The sequence below is a fragment of the Leucopleurus acutus genome (genome assembly GCF_964270905.1).
Source record: "Leucopleurus acutus genome assembly, chromosome: 2".
Lineage (NCBI taxonomy): Eukaryota > Metazoa > Chordata > Mammalia > Artiodactyla > Delphinidae > Leucopleurus > Leucopleurus acutus.
The window spans coordinates 55,720,397-55,744,044 of NC_139143.1; the positions used below are offsets into that span (position 1 = coordinate 55,720,397).

At 42.1% G+C, this 23,648-nt stretch overlaps 1 protein-coding gene across 1 annotated transcript; it reads left to right on the forward strand.

The window, feature by feature from the left end:
- Nucleotides 1-8,922: 8,922 nt before the first annotated feature.
- RGSL1 (regulator of G protein signaling like 1) lies at nt 8,923-18,363 on the forward strand (the record flags this gene model as incomplete). The annotated part of the gene is given in 8 exon segments (XM_082833640.1): nt 8,923-9,003; nt 12,845-12,883; nt 12,887-12,919; nt 14,198-14,327; nt 16,544-17,212; nt 17,215-17,349; nt 17,352-17,509; nt 18,358-18,363. Coding segments are annotated over 8 exon segments (1,251 nt in total).
- Between the last annotated feature and the right edge of the window lie 5,285 nt (nt 18,364-23,648).

Consider the following 23,648-nt stretch of genomic DNA (forward strand, 5'->3'; position numbering starts at 1 on the left):
AAATGCTGGCAATTGCTGTGTTATAATCAATATTCAATATATTATGGTACATATATATAAACTAATTGTTAAGCTTTTAAACTTGGCATATAGAATTACTTTTAAATGTAATTTTATTTTAAATTGCTTTCACTTTTTCCTCATTTTTCAATAAAATCATACATTTGATAAATCAAATTTTCCTAAACAGATACCACTTCCATATTTTGTTAACTAATTCCTTAGGCATTTCATATTATGGGCTGAAAATATGATTTTAAAAAATACTTTACATACCTAACAAGGCAGATTTACAAACCTAAGAACTTTCTCCTAAGGACTTAAAAAGGCTCCTGTAAATTTAATGTCAGATTTTAAAATGCAAAACAAAATTTAAGCATTTTATTGTGCAAAAAACAACATACACAAAATAGCACACATTTTCTTAAAAGTACAATATATTTGCATGTGTGTCTTGATGTTTCATGTGTTCCAAGATGAGTCTGTAGCCTACCATGTTTCTTTAATCATCAATTACCTCATTCATTAATCAGGGTAACACACACACATGCACACATCTTTCCTTAGATTATCACTTCCTTTGGAAAAGAGATCATAACCTGGGCAAAGGAAATTCTTTTAGTTCTCTCCCTAGAAGAGTGGTGTATACAGCACTGATATATATTAAGACACTGATATTCCTTAAGACACTATGCTTTTTATTTTTTTTTAACATTGTTATTGGAGTATAATTGCTTTACAATGGTGTGTTAGATTCTGCTTTATAACAAAGTGAATCAGTTATACATATACATATATTCCCATATCTCCTCCCTCTTGCATGCCCCTCCCACCCTTCCCATCCCACCCTCCCTATCCCAACCCTCTTGGTGGTCACAAAGCACTGAGCTGATCTACCCGTGCTATGTGGCTGCTTCCCACTAACTAGCTATTTTACATTTGGTAGTGTGTATATGCCCATGCCGTTCTCTTACTATTCCCCAGCTTACCCTTCCCCCTTCTCGTGTCCTCAAGTCCCTTCTCTACATCTGCATCTTTATTCCTGTCCTGCCCCTAGGTTCTTCAGAACATTTTTTTTTTTTAGATTCCATATATATGTATTAACATATGGTATTTGCTTTTCTCTTTCTGACTTACTTCACTCTGTATGACAGACTCTAGGTCCATCCACCTCACTACAAATAACTCAATTTTGTTTCTTTTTATGGCTGAGTAATATTCCTTTGTATATATGTGCCACGTCTTCTTTACCCATTCATCTGTTGATGGACACTTAGGTTGCTTCCATGCCCTGGGTATTGTAAATAGAGCTACAGTGAATATTGTGGTACCTGAAACTTTTTGAAATATGGTTTTCTCAGGGTATACGCCCAGTAGTGGGATTGCTGGGTCATATGGTAGTTCTATTTTTAGTTTCTTAAGGAACTTCCATACTGTTCTCCATAGTGGCTGTATCAATTTACATTCCCACCAACAGTGCAAGAGGGTTTCCTTTTCTCCACAGCCTCTCCAGCATTTACTGTTTGTAGATTTTTGTTGATGGCCATTCTGACAGGTAGTTTTGATTTGCATTTCTCTAATGATTAGTGATGTTGAGCATCCTTTCATGTGTTTGTTGGCAATCTGTATATTTTGGAAATTAATCCTTTGTCAGTTGCTTCATTTGCAAATACTTTCTCCCATTCAAAGGGTTGTCTTTTTATCTTGTTTATGGTTTCCTTTGCTGTGCAAAAGTTTTTAACTTTCATTAGGTCCCATTTGTTTATTTTTGTTTTTATTTCCACCTAAACTTACAGCTAAAGCAATTAGAGAAAAAAGAACAGAAAAAACCCACAGTTAGCAGAAGGAAAGAAATCATAAAGATCAGATCCGAAATAAATGAAAAAGAAATGAGGGAAACAATATCAAAGATCAATGAAACTAAAAGCTGGTACTTTGCAAAGATAAACAAAATTGACAAACCATTAGCCAGACTCAATAAGAGAAAAAGGGAGAAGACTCAAATCAATAGAATTAGAAATGAAAAAGGAGAAGTAACAGCTGACACTGCAGAAATACAAAGGATCATGAGAGATTACTACAAGCAACTATATGCCAATAAAATGGACAACCTGGAAGAAATGGACAAATTCTTAGAAAAGCACAACCTTCCAAGACTGAACCAGGAAGAAATAGAAAATATAAACAGACCAATCACAAGCACTGAAATTGAGACTGTGGTTAAAAATCTTCCAACAAACAAAAGCCCTGGACCAAATGGCTTCACAGGCGAAGTCTATCAAACGTTTAGAGAAGAGCTAACACCTATCCTTCTCAAACTCTTCCAAAATATAGCAGAGGGAGGAACACTCGCAAACTCATTGTACAAAGCCACCATCACCCTGAAACCAAAACCAGACAAAGATGTCACAAAGAAAGAAATCTACAGGCCAATATCACTGATGAACATAGATGTAAAAATCCTCAACAAAATACTAGCAAACAGAATCCAACAGCACATTAAAAGGATCATACACCACGATCAAGTGGGGTTTATTCCAGGAATGCAATGATTCTTCAATATACGCAAATCAATCAACGTGATACACCATATTAACAAACTGAAGGAGAAAAACCATATGATCATCTCAATAGATGCAGAAAAACCTTCGAAAAAGTTCAACACCAATAATGATAAGACACTATGCTTTTAGACTTGTCTTCAATGAAGTTATGTGAAGCCACCCTCTACTCCTAATCACTGCCCTGCTATCTTCCCTGCAGCTCAAAGAGGCTGACTACTGGAGCTATTAGCAACCAAATGGAGTGTTGTCACCCCAATAATAGCAAGGACTAAAAGCCAACAAGGCTGGCTAGAGGCTTGAATTACATGATGGTTAGATCCCTGATCCTTTCAAGACCTTCTAGTTCCCAAAGTGAAAGGGTACCAGATGTCTCCTTTACTTGTGTGATGATAGGAATCACCTGGGGTGCTTGCTAAACACATCCATTGGGCTTCCCTGGTGGTGCAGTGGTTAAGAATCCACCTGCCGGTGCAGGAGACACGGGTTCAAGCCCTGGTCCAGGAAGATCCCACAGGCTGTGGAGCAACTAACCCCGTGCACCACAACTATAGAGCCTGCAAGCCACAACTACTAAGCCCGCATGCCTAGAGCCCATGCTCTGCAACAAGAGAAGCCACAGCAATGAGAAGCCTGCGCACCACAAGAAGGAGAAGCCCCCACTTGCCACAAAAAGAGAAAGCCCGCGCACAGCAACAAAGACACAACATGGATAATAAAACAAAACCAAAAAAACAAACAAAAAACACATACATTACCATGTCCATGCTCTGACAACTCTAGCTTAGAAGAGCCTGGGTGAGGCTCAAGTGTTTTGTATATTTTACAAGTGCCCCAGATGATTATTATTATCAGGCAAATATAAAATATATTGTTTTTTAAAAAATTATACCTAAGTTCACTTCTCAGCTCTACCACTTACCAGTTGTGTGTTGGAGCAGATCTAGTGTGCAATGATTTCCCAAAGCTCTGGGCATCTCCTTTACTCCAGTGCACCCCTACCCTGGAAATGGCAGCAGATCTCTTTGGCAAAAGTTAGGAAGAGACTCTCAGGAAATACTTGCAAAAATATCGCAAGTTCTTCCTAAGGGGCAAAATGCTTTCTTTTCATTTAAGAACTTCTAGTTCTGACTCAGGACTGAAAATTGGATGAGGGGTCTGGAATTCTACCTGACAGCTCATTTTTGGTTCATATTCATATTAATTCATTCACTCAAATATTTATTGAGCACTTCCACGTGACAGAAACTGCTCTAGATGTTTGGGATGCATCACTTGAAAAAAGAGTAAAAAATTCCTGCCACCATGTAGTTTATGTTCTCAAGTAGAATCTCACCGAGCCTGCCACACAGTTTTTCCAAGGGACCCTATGATCATTTGCCACCACAAAGAATCTGTGTGTTGGATCATTCTGATATCCATACACCATAGCTGCTATTATGATATCCACATATAATTTGGTGGTTAGCACCACCTCCCATTGCAATCAAAGGTAATTTTCAACTACAGCATCTTCTTTCAGCCTTTGTGGACATCTCCACTGTGCCACTACTGCTGGCACCATCACCAATGAGCCTTTGCTGTAATAAGCACCACCGTGCATAATCTCTCATTGCCCCTGAGCTTTTTCCTTTTGCTTTTTAAAATTATTATAATTATTATTGTTTATTGGAGTATAACTGCTTTGAGTCACCCCTTCAAGATGAAGAGCCCTGGATGGAGGATCTGACTGCTGAGTCTAGGACAGGTGCCTGTGTCCTTGCGGCCAGGACAGGAGAGGGACTGTCCAGCCCCTCTGGCAGGAGACAGTCCCTCCAAGACCCACACAATTTTTCAGCCCAAATAAGAAGGATGGTCAGAGACTGAGTGACCAAAACAAAGCTACACAAAACCCTAATAAGTGCACTTGCCCCTGGCCCACTCAGTGTTCAGGATCCTCTTTGGGCTAATTTACAGGGATCCTAGGACAGTGTAAGGAGGGATCTAAATGTGGCAAATCAGACCCAAACCCGGGACTACCCAAAATCATTTGCCTCTCCTTCAAGTGAACAAGAACTTACTCTTCAAACCCATTTGAGGGCAATAAAAAATGAGTATCAAAAGTTAATTTCCACATTAAAATCTTCTGAACACTTGTCTTATAACCAGCTGTTCTCTGTGAGTAAACTCATGCTGAGCTCCAAATTTCCAACTTGCTACAAATGTTTTAGACCTTGCTAGAAATTACCTCTGCCTCCTTTCTCTTCGGTTATTATTGTTCTTCATCTCTAAAACTCTTTCTATGTGGATCAAAAGTGTTCTGCTCTTTTCTTTGAGCTACTCATGATCCCAGAAGTAGGCCTGGCCCAGTTTACAAGAGAAAATCATTATACCATCCTGAGAAAAATTAAAATGAAAGAATTATAACTTCTTTCCCATATTGCCTCTTGCTTGCCTCTAGTTTTCTGGGGTGACTGGTCTAGATGGATGAGGGATTGATCAGGATTAGAACATTTCTGGTCAAAATTGGTCACAGAAAATCTGCAGTTCTTTTGTATGCTATGATTTGATGAAAATATTAAATGACTTTGTCTCAGTCTTATGGTAAAATTCTTAGATAGGTGGGGTACCTTTTTCTAAGTAGCTCCTTTCCATATAGATATTGTTTATGTCTTCCTTTATAACATCTGTGGGAAAGAAAGCCTAATTAAACATATAAGGATACGCACAAGAAGTGGCAGGAGAAATTATACAGAAAAACACATCATTGTGAGCAAGTCCAAGAGACTTATTTCTAAGCCCATTAGAACATGTTTTTCATGTGAAAGGGAGGTTTGATTTACTGGCACATTTGAAATAAGATGGGCTCTTGCATCACATAGGCAGAGTCCAGTCTCAGTGTTGCACTTACTATCTTTCATTGAAAAGGAGGTGATGATAATCCCTATTTTGCATGGCTGAGAATGGAATGAGAATCAAGTATAAACACCTCATCTAATTCTTCCTCATGGAAGGCATTCAGCTAATATTTATTCAATCTTTTTTCAAAGCCAGTGGATAGTAACCCACAGCCAGCCAGAGGAAACTCTTTGGGAAGGAAGAGAAGGGGTGGAAAACAGCATGGATATTAGGTTGAATTTTCCAGCTTCTCTGAGAGACAAGTCATTAAACATTCACTGTGTACCTGTTAAATTTCTAGCAGGATATTGAATCCAAAAGACACATGAGAAATGAATGAACAGATTCCTACTCCCTCGAAGCATAAAATCAAGTTAAAAAGACAGAACTTAAACTCAGGATCTAGAATTAGACAACAATTATAAAGAAACTGTCGAACCACACCAAATAGTATGGACTGAAGCCCTAAGTATGGGAAGAGTCTGTATGGTTAAGGGAATCCAGAAGATCAGGTAACGTAAAGACTTATTTTCAGACTGAGGTCTCTACCAGAGGTATCGAATCTGGAACCCCTAGGAGAAGGTGTCATTGTGCATTCATAAGGAGCAGTGGCAGGAAGAGCAAGGCCACATGAGCAATGCTGGTGTGAGTCTCTGAGAGGGATGTCTCCGCGGCTTTGAGCCCCCCAAGTAAGGCAAACCACTCACCTTCGTGGTTGTTAACAGGAATGAGTCATTCAGGGACACCACATGTAGATTTTATGTTATTCATACCAGTTGTTTTTCTTCTCTTTTCTCCCCTTAACGCACCTTATGCCACCACATCTTTTAGGATCAGATAGAGTCCCATTCATAAGACAACTAAGGCAACTAGGAGGGATAACTAATAGGGAAGAATTAAAATGCATATTGGCCCATTGTGTGTCATACCGCCTCCAGGGAGAAGGCTAGCATGAGGTTTGGGGTTATCCAACAATTTCTTTGTTACCACATCAATATCACTATTGTGTGGAACGAATGTTGAAAACCTGCTCAGATTATAATGAAGTTTGAAGGCAAAACAGGTGAGAATGGAAAAACAAGAATGGAGAAATAGGACAGGGAAGTGGAGGATATGGAGAGCCTTGTTCCTACATCCCATGAAGACTGTATTGTTAATGCCAAGCACTGTTCTCAGTCAAGCCCCTCGTCACCAACAGTATGCGTGACTATAGAAAACAATCGATTGAGAAATTTATCCAAAACCTTGCTTTCCTGCACTCAGATCGTCTCAATAATCTTATTCAGCAAATCCATGCCAGGATTTATGAATAACAACAAATGAACAAAAGTCCAAACGATTGAAGATCTTTTCTTGAAAGAACAATTCATTCAACATTTACAGAACTTAGACACTGTGCAAACACTCTTAGTGTCTAGAGGAATAAAGATGAAAAGACAAAAGTCCCACCTCTCATGGAGCTCAGTCTGTTGAGGAAGACAGTTGAGGAATACTCCTCCACTGCATAGGGGAGTATTGAGAGAGAGAGAGAGAGAGAAACAGAGCAACAGGAATCAAAGATGATTTTCAAGTTTCTGGTTTAGACAACTGGATGGTGGTTCCAGTAACTGAGACTGGGAAAACAGGAAAAGGAGAAGGTTGGGAAGGAAAATTATCAGATCAGCTTTGAAAATGTTGAGATGAAAGTGCTTGACGGGTGTCCATGTGGAGATGTCCCATAGCTCATTGGATATTTAAAACTGGAGCCAAAGAAAGAAGTCTGGACTGAGAACATAGATTTTGAAATTATCCATGGGGAATAGATAAATTAAATCAGGGAATTCTCATAAAAAGATGAGCAGAGGGCTGAGGAGGAGGACGATAGAAAAAAACACATAAATATTTACAACACTAGGTAGCAAAAGAAAAAGACATCTATGGATCAGAGGGCAAGAACGGGCATCAGTTCTGTTACAATCGTGTTTGACTGTCTGGGTTTCTATTTCTATTTCTATTATTAGAAGACAATAACCACCAAAGTGTCATTAGGAAAAGTAATGAAGGGGATTGTTTAGTTTTCTTATGTTATTACAACTTCACCCCAGTGGAGTGCCATGTACTTTTCTCACCAGACATTTAGCTAGCTGAGAGATAGGACTAGTGTATAATATTTAAGTTTCTCATTTTATGAGTGTCTTTTAAAAAAATAAATTTATTTATTTTTGGCTGCGTTGGGTCTTCGTTGCTGTGCACGGGCTTTCTCTAGTTGTGGTGAGCAGGGGCTACTCTTTGTTGCAGTGCACGAGCTTCTCAATACAGTGGCTTGTCTTGTTGTGGAGCATGGGCTCTAGGCAGGCAGCCTTCAGTAGTTGCGGCACGTGGGCTCAGTAGTGGTGGCTCATGGGCTCTAGAGCACAGGCTCAGTTGTTGTGTCTCACGGGCTTAGTTGCTCCATGGCATGTGGGATCTTCCTGGATCAGGGCTCAACCAGCGTCCCCTGCATTGGCAGGCAGATTCTTAACCACTTTGCCACCAGGGAAGCCCTATATGTCTTTCATTATACACTTTAGGTATGATGGAAAAATGCTGGGCCATTGATAGAACAATTAACTTACTATTTACCAGTTGACATTATACACTAAAAAGCAGGGGCAGTGAATTAGAATGAACCTAGAGAGGCCACCTAGTCCACCTGTGGTCTCTATGCTTGACTTTCAGGCAGTCAACACTTATTTCCTGAGATTAACTTGGGCAGCACAATGATCAAGCTTGAGAGAAATAATAAATATGTTGCATTACCGATATATTCAAAAAAAGCCTCTTTCTGGGGCTTTAATGTTGGGCCCAAACCGACAAGTTGAAATTTGACTTGATTTCTGAAAAGTGACTGCACAAATTAAAGATGGTGAAAGCTAACCCCATTTCCGGCCATGCTAATATAACATAGAACATGGGTAATAGTTGTCTTATGCTCCTCACTGGGAAGGATGTGGAATGATTGAGTTGTGGGTGCCCCTTCAGGCAATGAGAAGGGAACCAGACAGAAAGGAGGCCATGTGATGAATTACTGAAGAAATGCTTAGTGACTAGCCAGAGGGGGTGGAGGTAGGCAGAAGGTTGTAATGACTTTGTAAATATGGGATCTCTGTCCATTAAAAGAGGACTTAGATGAATTCAATCAAGATTCAGAGGGCAGAGTTTCAACAAACGGAAAGAAGGTAAAGGAAGGCAGTTCACAGTAGGAAAGATCTTACGAAACTATTTTCTCTCTTCATAAATGGAATGGGCAGTCCTGTGAGACGGGGAGCTCCCCACAGCTGGGAGTGTTTAAGCAGAGCGATGTGGCAGACGAGGGTCCTGGAGAGGGGAGAAATTGAGTTAGATGACCCTAAAAGCCATCGTCATGCTGAGATTTACCCTTGTGAAATGATCCATTCAAATTGCTTCATTTTCCCATCCTCAAAGCAATCCTGCTTATGAGAGATTTTTTTCTCCCCATATAGAGATGATTGGTTCTACAAATCTTATAATTCTTCTAGAGGATGAAACCTTTGCTGATTTTTTCAACACATTTCTTTCTCTCCTAGTAAGCATTCTCAGACTTAAATCCAAATGTTTCATCAACAGCTGAAGAGTGAATCTTACTGAGCTGAGTATCTTTTTTTTTTTTAATTTTACATTATTTATTTTTTATACAGCAGATTCTTATTAGTTATCCATTTTATACATAATAGTCTATATATGTCAATCGCAATATTCCAATTCATCCCACCACCACCACCACCACCCCCAGCCAACTTTTCTCCCTTGGTGTCTATACGTTTGTTCTCTACATCTGTGTCTCTATTTCTGCCCTGCAAACAGGTTCATCTGTACCATTTTTCTAGGTTCCATATATATGCGTTACTATATGATATTTGTTTTTCTATTTCTGACTTACTTCACTCTGTATGACAGTCTCTAGATTCATCCACGTCTCTACAAATGACCCAAAATTTCATTCCTTTTTATGGCTGAGTAATATTCCATTGTACATATGTACCACATCTATTTTATCCATTCGTCTGTCAATAGGCATTTAGGTTGCTTCCATGACCGGGCTATTGTAAATAGTGCTACAATGAACATGGGGTGCATGTGTCTTTTTGAATTATGGTTTCCTCTGAGTATATGCCCAGTAGTGGGATTGCTGGGTTATATGGTAATTCTATTTTTAGTTTTTTAAGGAACCTCCATACTGTTCCTCAAAATGGCTGTATCAATTTACATTCCCACCAACAATGCAAGAGGGTTCCCTTTTCTCCACACCCTCTCCAGCATTTTTTCAAAAATCAAGTTTTACCAAATCAAAACTATTTCAATTTGAGCAAATAAACATGAAGTAGAAAATGCTCTAAAATCTCCAGGAGTTCCAGTTATTGATATAATGAAATCCTAAATCCCCAGCCTCCTTGATCACCTTTGCCTGTACACAGTTATCTTTCATCACACCATTTGCTGGTCCCCAGCGCTGCAGTGATGGCCGCTCTACCCTTGCAAAGCACACCTGGCATTCTCCCACCTCTATGCTTCTCCTTGGCTGTGTTCTTAGTTTCCATAGTTTCACCCACCAAACTCTTAACCATTTTTCAGATCTCTAGTTAAATCCTGCTCTGCTTAAGGAGTTCCTAGGTCCTCCCAATAGGAACTTATTTCCCCCTGCCTCTGTGCCCCTTGGCACTTTGCAACTTTCTTGTGTTATATGTGTGTATCTGCCCCACTGGATTGTGAAGTTGTGAATTCCTCCAGAAGGACCATGGATTATTCATTCTGCTCTACTCCCTTCACCCGGTGTTTGGCAGATAGTAATTGCTGAGTTGTTAACTGAAACCAAATTTATATATCTTCTCAATCTATGCAACTAAAACAAACCTCAAATATCAAAATATTCTTCAAACCAAACCTACACTAATCCTGCTTCTTTTTTGGTTTAAATATTTGGTTACATCTGAGCGCCGGTGCCTTATAAATAGTTGCTCATCTCAGTGCACCTTTTTCCATGGATGCTGCCTGTGAAAAGGTGAAATTTCACAAAACTAGGAAAGAACACTATTATTCCACAAACACCTATTGGGTGGCACTTTGTGCTAGACGTTGAGCTTAGTCCTGGGGACACAGATATTAATGATGCCATCTGTGTCTTCAAGGAATTCCAGTCTAACGTGAGAGACCAGTGTTTAAGGCCAGTGCGCAAAGGGTTGTGAGTGACATGACTGAAGTCTCTAGGAGGTAGTGGGGTACATTGGAGGAAGAGGCCACTCCTACCTGGAAGAGTCAGAAAGGTGCCAGTGAAGAGGTCACACAAGCCAAGCCTGGAAAGAAGACTAGTTATTTGACAATGGTCTGGGGACGAAGATGGGGAGGGAAGGGTGGATAAAGAAGCAAGAGGAAAAGACTGGGGGGTTGAGTATCAAGAGAAGCAGGGGCCTTAGGGACAGGACAGAGTAAGTAAAGGCACCACGGAATACAGTCCTATGGCACCTTGGGGGAACCTCTAAGGCTGAAGAAAAAGTTGTGAGAGGCAGACATAGCAAGAGATGAGGCTGCACAGCCAGGCCTCCGAGAGTAGGTAAGCCGAGCTTAGGAGTTTGGACATCATTCTGAGGGCAATAGAAAATCATCAGAGGTTTAGGTAAAGGAGTGGCATCATCAGACTTTCATCTAGGAAAATTATTTCTGCAGAAGTCTGGCCATGGATAGCGCTGTCAGGGGGCCACAGTGGAGACAGGGAAACTAGTCAGGAGATTGTTTCTAGAGTCTAGGTGAGAAGCGATGAGAGTCTAAAGGCAAAACGATGAAGAGGATGGATAAATAGGAGAGATTTTTCACAAAGCGAAACGCAGGACCTATCACTCTGAATGTCAGACAGAAGTGGTAACAAGAAGAGAGGGATCAGGGTAGCAGGCGTGGGTGCCTGGGTGGATGGTGGTACCAGCGACATGGTAAAAAAGGGAAGGAGGAAAAGGCCTCGAAGAGCAGGTGTTTGGGGGTGATCCGCACTCATACTCTAGCATCTGCCACTGTCTTAATGAAAGGTTTCAGAAGTAACCTTAAGGCATTTTAGCTAATCAGTTTGTCAACTTAATTATGCAGCCCGCAATAATGTTATAGAAATGGCGAACGTAATGTGGGAAGTAGAATCCTGAGAATGTCCTGGCCATTTAGGTCGCTGTGGTCTATTTAGGAAGAAAGTGGTATTTCATGTTGAGTGTTGCTGTCAATTTACAAATTTCTACCATTTAATGTCCATAATCACCCTGTCAGGTCAACATCACTCCCTCCTTACAGATGGGTCTCAGAAGTTAAATGACTTGCCTAAGATCACTTGGCAAATCTGGGGCAGTCCTAGAGTGACCAGGTCCTGTGGCTCCAGGCCTGGCGTGTTTTCCACATCAGCCTCCGGCCCTGAATGGCACAAATGTCACATGGTGAAAACGCTCCCACGCACTACTCCCACAAAATCTCACGATCTCACAGTCCCACCGCACATCCCATAAAGGTAACTTCACACGTCAGGCAGGGTGTGTCTTGTCCAACACTGAGTGCAGAGCAGGGAGGGGTCGCTAAGTATTGAGTCTCCTTCATAGACCGATATTTGTGAAGTGCAGGCAACACCATCACCTTCCATCGATACAGCCAAGGACAAAGGGAAGAGAAGGAGGGGGCCGCAGTCTGACAAACGTTTGGGGCTGCCGGTCTCGGGGAGATGGTCAGAATGACGTGATGTGCTGAGAGTTCACTTTAGCCCCTCTGGTTTATCACAAATACTTTGGGGGCACTTTGAGATATTTTGATGCCTACAGTGAGACTGCTAAGCATAGCTACCTGTAAACATAGAAGCCCTTTCACATTAGTCTCAAAACTGCCTAGGTCACAGACCCTTCTCCTTGACAAAAGAGGACAGTAGCCTAGAATTTTCTATCAATTTTGGACACTCTTAATGCCCCCCTAAGTTATTTGTACCTTTAATCCTCACATCCTCTGTTCTCTCTACTTTCTCCAGTTAAAGAATTTAGGCAAATCCAAAGGTATTTCTCTTTATGAAAAGGCTTTAAGCCTTTGCTCTTTCTAAGTCCTGTAGAAATGAATAATGCAATACACAAAATAAATACCTTTTAATGTCGTGAGCTTTGGCCTTTGCACACAGGCAAGATAACTCCCAGGTCGGGGCAGGATGGAGCCAAAAGGTAAATGAATCTTGCAGTTTAATCTTTCTTGGTTGTTTTGCACAAAGCAAGTTGATTCAGTGCAATAAAGTTAGGAATTAATGTCCCTTGATATAGGAAAGCAATGGAACCTCTCTTCGCCTGTGGCTGCGGATGGACTGTGACATTTTCATGAAGAGAAACTCTAGACCCCTCTGGCTGTTTCTTAGCTTTCTTTTGCAGGTCTTTGGTCAGACACCATTTTACACTCTTGAAAATTCATAGTGGAGCTTGTGGCCAGAAATACCCCATGACTTGGTGAGTATGATTCTTGAATGGTGTATGGTTTGGGATGGGGGAAGAGGCAGCTGAATTTGATGTGTGGAATCGGACAGGGAGAGGGATAGGATCTCCTGAGGGTGACTGTGGAAGAAACTATAAAGCAGGTAAGTAGGACAAACAGCATCAAGCCAGGTAGACATTTCTGCTTTTTGCATTTTTACCACTTGGGCAAGCAACTGCTGGTGAGTTCTTTCCTCTATATTGTAGTCCATGGTTAGCAAAAGTGATTAAACTCTCATGTCCACTGTGGTCGTTGGGTAGGAGATACTTGGAGGACTGTGTTGAGAAGAACTCTGAGGCCACACCTAAGCCAGAAAGAGTCTGAGAATTGATTGGCAATGCTTGCCATGGGTGTGAGATAGGCAGTGCAGCCAATGGGCCACATAGCAATTATTTGCATTGTAAGGTGTAGCTCAAGTCAAGATGACACTCGAAAGTTCCTAATGACTGCTTGACCATGAGACTTATCTTTCTCCCAATCATTTTTTCTCTTTATATGTTTTTTCCTTGTCCTTGTTCACTGTCTCTCTCTTCTCCTTTTCCCCCCTCCTGTTCTCCTTTTCCACTCTGTAGACCTTGGACTCACCAATGGCTTCCTCATGCCCTACCTGTGACATGTGGCATCAGAAAGATCACTCAGCCATGCTCACAACAAGGTTTTATTTTTCTCTGGGATCTGGAGAGCTGAGAAAGACACTCCACTTGATTCTTATATTTGGTTTTCTTACGAGAGCCCCAAGACTTATAATTTTATTTTATTTCCTTTCTCTGGTAGTTAGATCCTTCAGGGATCCGTCCCATATTCTAAATGATGTTATGTGTGTTTGTGTGTTTTTGTACACGTTGTGCTGGTGATATGGGTTGAGAGCTTGTGAGAAATTGTAAGTGTGCTTACAAAGAAGCAAGTTGAGTAGAGTTATGACTTGACACAACAGACCAAAATCTCTCCTGCTTCTCTTCTCTCAAGCAAAACTTAGATTTTTTTTCTTTACTTTGACCTTTTCTTAAACAACCTCACCCAGGAATAAGAAAGATTTTTCTGATGAGAAAACAAGCCTTTCCTTTCCTGCCAATCAGTCCTTTGAGAACCTCAACCCCAATCTCTGCCTCCCTTAGATACTATTTTTAATCAACACACCTCTCCTCTGGGCCAAATACTACAAGCATGAGGTTATTTATTGCCCTTGCTAAGCTGCATTTCTTAGCGATTCAGTTCCATTTCTCTTTTCTGTTCCTTGTTTGTTTGGACTCTAGATTGCAAACTACAAAGGATTATTGACCTGGTTGGAAAAATACCGGTTACCTTTCTTCTGTAAAACCAACTTGTGTTTCCATTACATTCTCTGTCAGGAGTTCATCAGTTTCGTTCAGTCCCCAGAAGGAGGTAAGCCGGCGGGTGTGAGTGGGGAGAAACCTGGGCAGCTAGGTTGCACAGCTTCCCGTGCCTGTCAGTCCTACAGTAAGGCTGCCTTTATAGCCTTAGATGTACGGTTGGCTCAGGCTGTGTTGTGGCGAAATCTTAGGCTGAAAAATCGGAACCAAGAGCAACAAGCAGGAGTCTGATGGGCTGGGCTGTTTGTCTCACTGCAGCCAGACATGAGAGAGTTAATGACGGCCAAATTGCCTACAATATGTTCAGAATCAAAGGTAGCACCACCTTCACTGTTATCACCTGGCCTAAGCCACCATCATTTCTCGCCTGGCTATTGAAATCATCTCTGAATCAGTCTCCTCACTGCTGCTCTTGTTCTCTGCTCCCAGCAGCCAGGGTGAGCTTTTTAAAACATCCGTTAGTTCATGTCACTCCTCTGCTCGCTGACCCTCCCCACCACCACCACCAATGGCTCCCATCTCAGTGTGAAACCCAGCGCCCCTAAAATGCCTTTCCAGGTCCTAGAGACCTGGCGCCATTGCCTTTCTGACCTCATCTCCTGCTTCTCTCTTGCTCCCTCACTGCAGCCAGATTGGCCTCCCTGCAGTTCCTCAGACATAGTGGACACATTCCCAGTTCAAGGCTTTGCACTGGCTGTTCACGCTGCCTGGAAGGCTCCTCCCCCATGTATTCACATGGACCTCCCTTCACCTCAAGTCTCTGGGCAGTTCTCACCTCTTCATTGAAGGCTACCCTGATGGCCCAATGCCCACTCATCCACCCCTGCCCTAGCTCTCCCTACGTCCTCCTTTCCTCTTTTCCTGTAATGCTTATAACTTTCATTCTCACTAGAGGATGTATTTATTATGCTTATTGTATATTGTCTCTCTCCTCTGCTAGAGTATAAGCTCCTTGAGGGCGGGGATTTTTGTTCTGTTTGTGGATGTATCCCAAACACCTAGAATGGTACCTGGCACTTAGTAGGCACATAATAAATATCTGTTGAAAGAATGAATGAATAAGATTTCCATCTAGGGTTGATTTGACAACTTGATTCTCAGCTCAACTAGCCAAAGGAGAAAGGAAACCAGGGAACGTTAAGATTCCGGAGATCCCACTGAGTAAAATGTTGTAACAAATCGCCCATTGTACTCACCTCCCGCCTTCAATATATTGATATGTATTGGGAGAGAATTATAAAGCATATCCGAAGTGAAATCCCTGGGAGATATAAGAAAAAATCAATCCAGTGTCTGATAGTCCTCAGTCTCTTGCCTTGCAGACTGCTACCCTCTCCATCAGGGAATCAGTGGGAACCCCAACCCTAAACAGGGAAGGGCTTGAGAGAGACCAGTTGTCCTGAAGCTGGTAGGTGCCTGTTCCTGAGATAGTACTTGTGAGTGAAGGGTGGCTGGCAAGAATGAAGGGGAATTGGGACAGGGTAATTGAATAGCTCCTGCACTTCTAAGCCTGCATGGCATGTTTTGTTTTATTTTCGTAGTTGGTTTGTTTTATTTTTCAATTGGGATTCTTGAGAACAAACTACAGTCCACAGGCCAAATGCAGTACATGTGGCCTAGGAGCTAAGAGTGTTTTTGTATTTTTAAAGGCTTAAAGAAGAAGACTGTGCAACAGAGACTATATATGTGTTACAAAGCATAAAATACTTACTACTGGCTCTTTACAGAAAAAAGTTTGCCAACCCCTTCTCTAGAACATCAGATTCATTCCAATGTATTTATTTACTAACTGAAAAGGTGTTCCTAACCCAAATACAAATGTGTTCCAGAAGATTCGCTGTTTGGGCTTAGTCACACTCCTCTTTATTCATATAGATAACTGAGGATTGATGACATTAAAATCAGGGCTAGTTGGGAGTTTTTCAATTTGTCCAGTCCAAACTCTTTCCTTCAGTCAGATCTAACTTTGAGAAATCCCATTCAGAGGTACATGTTTCCTGTTCTTGAACATGTTTTCGCGTACCTCTCGCTTTCCTTTACAATAACTTTCAGTAGTCTGAAAAGTAACTTGAGGAATCCCACGAAATGATTATTTCTCTGGGGAAGAAGGAAGGTAATCAGAGTAAGGGGTCACTGAGTGTTGAACAAACCCTAAAAACATGTTCACTATATATCTGACCTGTCTACACCCCAGGACACAAAAACATTTGGAAAAATTCAAAAACCTCACCATTCCACATCATTTTCATCCTTTATCTTTCTTTCCAGAGGCCCTTCTGAACCTTTCCATCTGGCATCCCAACCAGTCAACCACCAGGAGGGAAATCCTGAGTCACAAGCAGAAAGTGTCTCTGTTCAAACTCCAGAGCTATTGGCTCCCAAACTTTTATACCCACGCTAAGACGATCATGGCCAAGGAGGAATCGTGCCAGGCTCTGATGCAGGAATACGAGACTCGCCTGTACAGTATCTGCTATACCCACGTAGGAGGGCTCCCTCTGAGTATGAGCATCAAGAAGGGGCACCACCCCCAGAAGCGGTACTCGAGCGGGAAGGCCAAGAGGAAGATGTGGCAGTTGACAGACCAGGGCTCTTGGTCTCTGGAAGTGAATACCAACCCAGATGCCAACACTTTGCTCCCCCAGGAGCTGTTTCCTCAAGGCAAGTTGGTTATACAAATGCCTTCCCCGAAAGAGACCTCTTTAAAGGAGAGAATTATCAGTTTCCAGGAAGAGGATATTCTCTGTGCCAAGAAGTCCAATGTGAAGAACAAAGCCAAGAGCCACCTCCACATGGAGGGCCTCTTTGAGACATCATTCTTTACCCACCTGAGGACTGTCACCTCCATCATCAATTACTCCCCCCACAAGACAATTAAGAAGGCCGTGGAGCAAAACCTCTCCTTGGGGTACACCCACTGGGCCTTGTGTGCTGATGCCTTGCAGGGAGTCCCATTTGGGACCACCTGAAGAAGCAAAATTTGAAAGTGGAGGTCCAACTCCTGGACCTATGGCAGGACCTGCACGATTTCCTCAGTGTCCTGATGAGTAACAGGAAGACTGGGAAAGCCTTCCTGGGCACATGCTGGGCAACCGGATCTGTGAGCTCTGCCTTAATGAGCAGATTGGTCTACGCCTACCACTAAAATCCCAAACCATCAAAGGCCTGAAGGAGCTGCTGCCATCTGGGGATGTGAACCTCTGGATTCCCAGAGCCCAGAAGGAGATCTGCAATGTAGGCCATGCCTCACAGAAATGGGTTGGTATCTGGAAGATTAGGTCAAGACTGACCAAAAATCCTATCTGGTCATCTATCCTGGCTAACTTAATAATATAACTACCCACACAACACTTTCCATATTGAAGCACTCGTTGATCACTTAGGAGCAAGTTATATAAATTCCCAAGAAGCAGCCAAAACTCCAAAGTAGGATGGAGGCGAAGGAGTGGTCTTCAATTCCCCCTTATATGGAGTCACCCAAAACTGTGAACCTCGGACTGTTCTATTGAGGGAAGTTTTAAGAACTCTGTTCTAAACCTCATGTACTGAAATACAGGGTCTCCGTTTCCTAGACTAGCCGTCACGGAAATGGCCAAATGAGAGGGTTTATTCTTTATTATTATTATTATTATTATTATTATTTTGCGGTACGCGGGCCTCTCACCCCTGCGGTCTCTCCCGTTGCGGAGCACAGGCTCCGGACGCGCAGGCTCAGCGGCCATGGCTCACGGGTCCAGCCGCTCCGCGGCATGTGGGATCTTCCCGGATCGGGGCACGAACCCGTGTCCCCTGCATCGGCAGGCGGACTCTCGACCACTGCGCCACCAGGGAAGCCCGGGAGGGTTTATTCTTATCCCCAAACATTAGATAAAAGCATGGGACTATCCTGGAGACACAGGAAGTAATAGTTTGATGATTGTAAGTCAAGATCTTGGCAGAAAACAAATGGTGGAGCCAAATTGGGTAACAGATAAGAGCTTAATAAAAAGGCACTACTTACAAAGGAGGGTAGGGAAACCACAGTGGATACCCCGTGCAATACCCCAGGGCCAGTAAGGGTGGGCCACCTTCATCACTCTTAGGCCTGAAGAGTGGAAGAGAGGGAGCAGTTACCAGAACCAGGGGATAAAGAGCTGTGTAGAGTGGAGCACTGGTCAGGAGCTGTGACTGTCAGTAGAGGGACGTCTGGAAGGATCGGGGGGAATAGGTATTCCAAGCTCACTCTCCACCTTTTGTTTCCCTTTTCCTACCAGCTCCGGATATATCCAATGAGAGGTCAAGGGAGTGTGTTAATGTGCCCATACAGGTTAATTTCCCCAGGCACAAGCAGGGTGAAGAAGGGTAGAGAGTGGATCTGGAGGGCAATGGCTATAAACAAAAAGCTATTTGGGGGGCTTCCCTGGTGGCGCAGTGGTTGAGAGTCCGCCTGCCGATGCAGGGGACACGGGTTCGTGCCCCGGTCTGGGAAGATCCCACATGCCGCGGAGCGGCTGGGCCTGTGAGCCATGGCCGCTGGGCCTGCGCGTCCGGAGCCTGTGCTCTGCAACGGGAGAGGCCACAACAATGACAGGCCTGCATACCGCAAAAGAAAAAAAAAAAAAAAAGCTATTTGGTGCATTATAACATATTTACCTGATAAGCACACTCACTACCTCCTTTGGGCTTCTTAGCACCTCCAAGCAGCAGAGAGGGTAGTATTATTGACACTACTACGCAACTGAGGAAAATGAGACTTAGAGAGGGTGTGTGGATTATCCCAAAGGCATGCAGCAGACTAGCGGAGGAATCAGGGTTAGAACTCAGGAGTCTCTGGCTCTAAATCCAGCACGATTTCTAATGCACCTTAATTATCCAGGGTTGCACATCTGGGCAGTGTAAGGATGAGATTAGTCCAGTGGGTCCACAGCCAAAGCTGTTTGCACAGTTCTCGAGTAGTAGAAGCTCCAGAGAAGTCCTCCCTCCCCTCCCTTCCCCACCCTTTGTAGAGGCATTTGGGGCTAAAGGCTTAGATAGGCTGTGCTTTCTGGATCAGCAAGTCCACACAGTAAAGCTCCCTCTCTAGGCCTTTGGTCTTCAGCAAAGATATTGAAGGTATTTGTGTTATCGATAATGCTGGGCTATCAAAGTTTCTAAGATTAAAAATCTGGATATCATCTATGACTCTCCTCTTTGTCTCATACTCACATCTAGTCTACCAGTGAATCCAGCTGGTTCAACCTTAAAAATATATCCAGAGTCTGGTATTCTTCCCCTCACCTGTTACAACCACTCTCATCCAAGCCCTGTCCAAACTCGCCTGGATCACTACAGCGGCCTCCTACCTGATGCCTCTGCGTCTGCTTTTGGCCCTCAGCAGGTTCATTTCCAGTGTGGCCACAGTGATTCTGCCGGAACATAAACTGTGTAATTTAACTGAAAGTAAGTAAAGTCAGTGAGGACCTTGAAAAGAGATGGCTGTCTCCAGTAAAAGCCAAAGCCCTTGCTAAAACCAACAAGGTCTACACTATCTGTCCTCTGCCTCTCCTCTCTGGCTTCATCTTCCTCTGCCTCTGTGCTCATCACATTGGCTAAGCCAGACACACCCCTAGCTCGGTTGTGCTGCTCCTGCTGTGTGTAACATGCAGATTCCTGCACGGCTGAGTCCCCCACTCCCTCAGGTCTTTACTCAAGTCATCTCATGAGGCCTTCCCTGCCCACTTGATATAAAACTTCAACCCTATCTCCATTTTACTTTTCTCCTTAGCACTTACGCGATCTGGATCAATGCATCCATCCTTCCATACATACATACATACACTTTGCGTGCATTCATGTATAATACATGTATAATCCTTACAATGCACATGTATGCATTTGTATATACAATGTACATCTATCATATACACATATACTTGTACTATATTTCAAATAAATACACTAAATATAAGTTATGTATGTTATATATATTGTGTTATATATATGTATATATAAATACATATATATTTAACTTAATTTGCTTATTTTCCTTCTCCCTATGAGGGCAGAAGTTTTCATCTGATTCGTCACTACTGTCTCCACAGCATCTAGAAAACTACTGGCAGTGCAGTGTTTAGTTCTCAGTAGGGCTGATAGATAGTCAAATGTCAACAGACATTTGTTGAATCAATCAGTCCTAGTTGGAGATGACCCTTCTTTGGGCTTTTCCACAATCTTTTCTGGTCTGAGACACCTGTCTCAGTGAGAACTCTGATTTTCATCCACCTGTTCAACCATCCTCCAATTATACAATCAGCTTTTGTTGAATGCTTAGAGCATGCCAGCTAATATGTCTATATCCTGACTTTTGACTCACTGATGTGGAAACAGAGTCCACATGGAATAGAGGAAATTACTCTAGAATTTGTCCTAATTCTAGAGAATTGGGACAAAATCATATTTTGTTATTATATTTGTGAATTCAATAAGTTTATACTTATGTTGAGAATACTATACTGTAAAAGGTAAATAAGTAGAGAGAAAAGGGTGTGAACCTGGAAGACAGAGCATCAGGCTTAAAGTCTGCTCTTGCTTCTAACCAAAGAGGGGAAGATTGAGAGATGGTGCTGAAGATGTCTGGGGTATGCAGTTTCATAGATACTGATCGGAGACCAAGTAGGATGACAAGAAATTTAACTAAAATTTCCTTAATTAAATAAAATCTAATGGAAAATAGATTCATAGTTACCAGAGGCTGGGGGAAAGGAAAATGGGGAGTTGTTTCTTAATTAGTACAGAGTTTCCATTTGGGGTGATAAAAGGTTTTGGAAATAGACGGTGGTGATTGTTGCATAATGATGCATGTAATTAACGCCACTGAATTGTACACTTAAAAATGGTTAAAATGGCAAATTCATGCTATATATATTTTACAACAATAAAAAGTTTCTTTTGGAAAGAAAGTAAAAGATACAAAGGACATTGAGTTTTAGTGAGGAGAGCAGACAGCAGTGAATTTGAATTCTAGCTTCTCCACTTTCAAATCATTTGATCTTAAGCAGAAGGCTGCCGGGCCCCTTTGATCCTTGTCTCCTCATCAGTACAATGGGGATCATAATGGCTCCCTCAAAGAAAGACACTGTGTGTATAGTGTCTGGCAAGTGGTAGTACACAAATGTTCACCTCTTACAACCCTTAATCAGAACCATAGAACCTTAGAATAGGACGAAGCCCTCGAGGTTCCCTCAGCCTCCCCTCTCATTGTACAGATGATAGAGCAGGGTCTAAGGTCCCACTGCTGTTTCCTGACAAGTTTGGAGCCAGTGTCCAGATTCCCCCAGTCTACAGCAGAGTCAGCAAACGTCAGTCCGGGAGCCAAATCCAGCTTACCTCCTGTATTTGAATAATCAGTGAGCTAAGAGTGGTTTTATATTTTTTAAATGGTAGAAAAATATCAAAAGAAGAATTCATCATGCCACATGGGTATTATAAGAAATTCAAATTTCAGTGTCCATAAATAAAGTTTTATTGCAACACAGCCATGCCCATTTGTTTACATGTTGTCATGTGCTCTAACTACACAGTTGAATCATTGCAACAGAGACCGTTTGGTCTGTGGCCCACGCAGACTAAAATATTTACTATCTAGCTCTTTACACACTGTTCTGAGGAGAGGCCAAGAAGGTTTACCAAGTGATGGACAAACACAGTTCTAAAGGAAACACTAATATATTCTAACAAAAAAGAATTACAGAAAAATAAAATATAGGGACTTCCCTGGTGGCACAGTGGTTAAGAATCCGCCTGCCAATGCAGGGGACACGGGTTTGATCCCTGGTCAAGGAAGATCCCACATACCACGGAGCAACTAAGCCTGTGTGCTACAACTACTGAGCCTGAGCTCTAGAGCCCACGGGCAACAACTACTGAGCCTGCGTGCAACAACTACTGAAGACCGCGTGCCTTAGATCCCATGCTCCACAACAAGAGAGGCCACTGCAATGAGAAGCCTGTGCACCACAATGAAGAGTAGCCCCCGCTCGCCGCAACTAGGGAAAGCCCGCACCCAGCAATGAAGACCCAAAGCAGCAATAAATAAATAAATAAATAAATAAATTTTAAAAAAGAAGAAAAAGAAAAATAGTTCAAATTTTATTTAGGTCTTCTGCCCATTTTTGGATTGGGTTGTTTGTTTTATGGTTATTGAGCTGCATGAGCTGCTTATAAATTTTGGAGATTAATCCTTTGTCAGTTGCTTCATTTGCAAATATTTTCTCCCATTCTGAGGGTTGCCTTTTGGTCTTGTTTATGGTTTCCTTTGCTGTGCAAAAGCTTTGAAGTTTCATTAGGTGCCATTTGTTTATTTTTGTTTTTATTTCCATTTCTCTAGGAGGTGGGTCAAAAAGGATCTTGCTGTGATTTATGTCATAGAGTGTTCTGCCTATGTTTTCCTCTAAGAGTTTGATAGTGTCTGGCCTTACATTTAGGTCTTTAATCCATTTTGAGCTTATTTCTGTGTATGGTGTTAGGGAGTGATCTAATCTCATACTTTTACATGTACCTGTCCAGTTTTCCCAATACCACTTATTGAAGAGGCTGTCCTTTCTCCACTGTACATTCCTGCCTCCTTTATCAAAGATAAGGTGACCATATGTGCATGGGTTTATCTCTGGGCTTTCTATCCTGTTCCATTGATCTATCTTTCTGTTTTTGTGCCAGTACCATACTGTCTTGATTACTGAAGCTTTGTAGTATAGTCTGAAGTCAGGGAGCCTGATTCCTCCAGCTCCGTTTTTCGTTCTCAAGATTGATTCGGCTATTCGGGGTCTTTATTTCTCCAAAGAAGATATACAGATTGCCAACAAACACATGAAAGAATGCTCAACATCATTAATCATTAGGGAAATGCAAATTAAAACTACAATGAGATATCATCTCACACCAGTCAGAATGGCCATCATCAAAAAATCTAGAAACAATAAATGCTGGAGAGGGTGTGCAGAAAAGGGAACACTCTTGCACTGCTGGTGGGGATGTGAATTGGTACAGCCACTATGGAGAACAGTATGGAGGTTCCTTAAAAAACTACAAATAGAACTACGATATGACCCAGCAATCCCACTCCTGGGCATACACCCTGAGAAAACCATAATTCAAAAAGAGTCATGTACCAAAATGTTCATTGCAGCTCTATTTACAATAGCCCAGAGATGGAAACAACCTAAGTGTCCATCATCAGATGAATGGATAAAGAAGATGTGGCACATATATACAATGGAATATTACTCAGCCATAAAAAGAAACGAAATTGAGCTATTTGTAATGTGGTGGATAGACCTAGAGTCTGTCATACAGAGTGAAGTAAGTCAGAAAGAGAAAGACAAATACCGTATGCTAACACATATATATGGAATTTAAG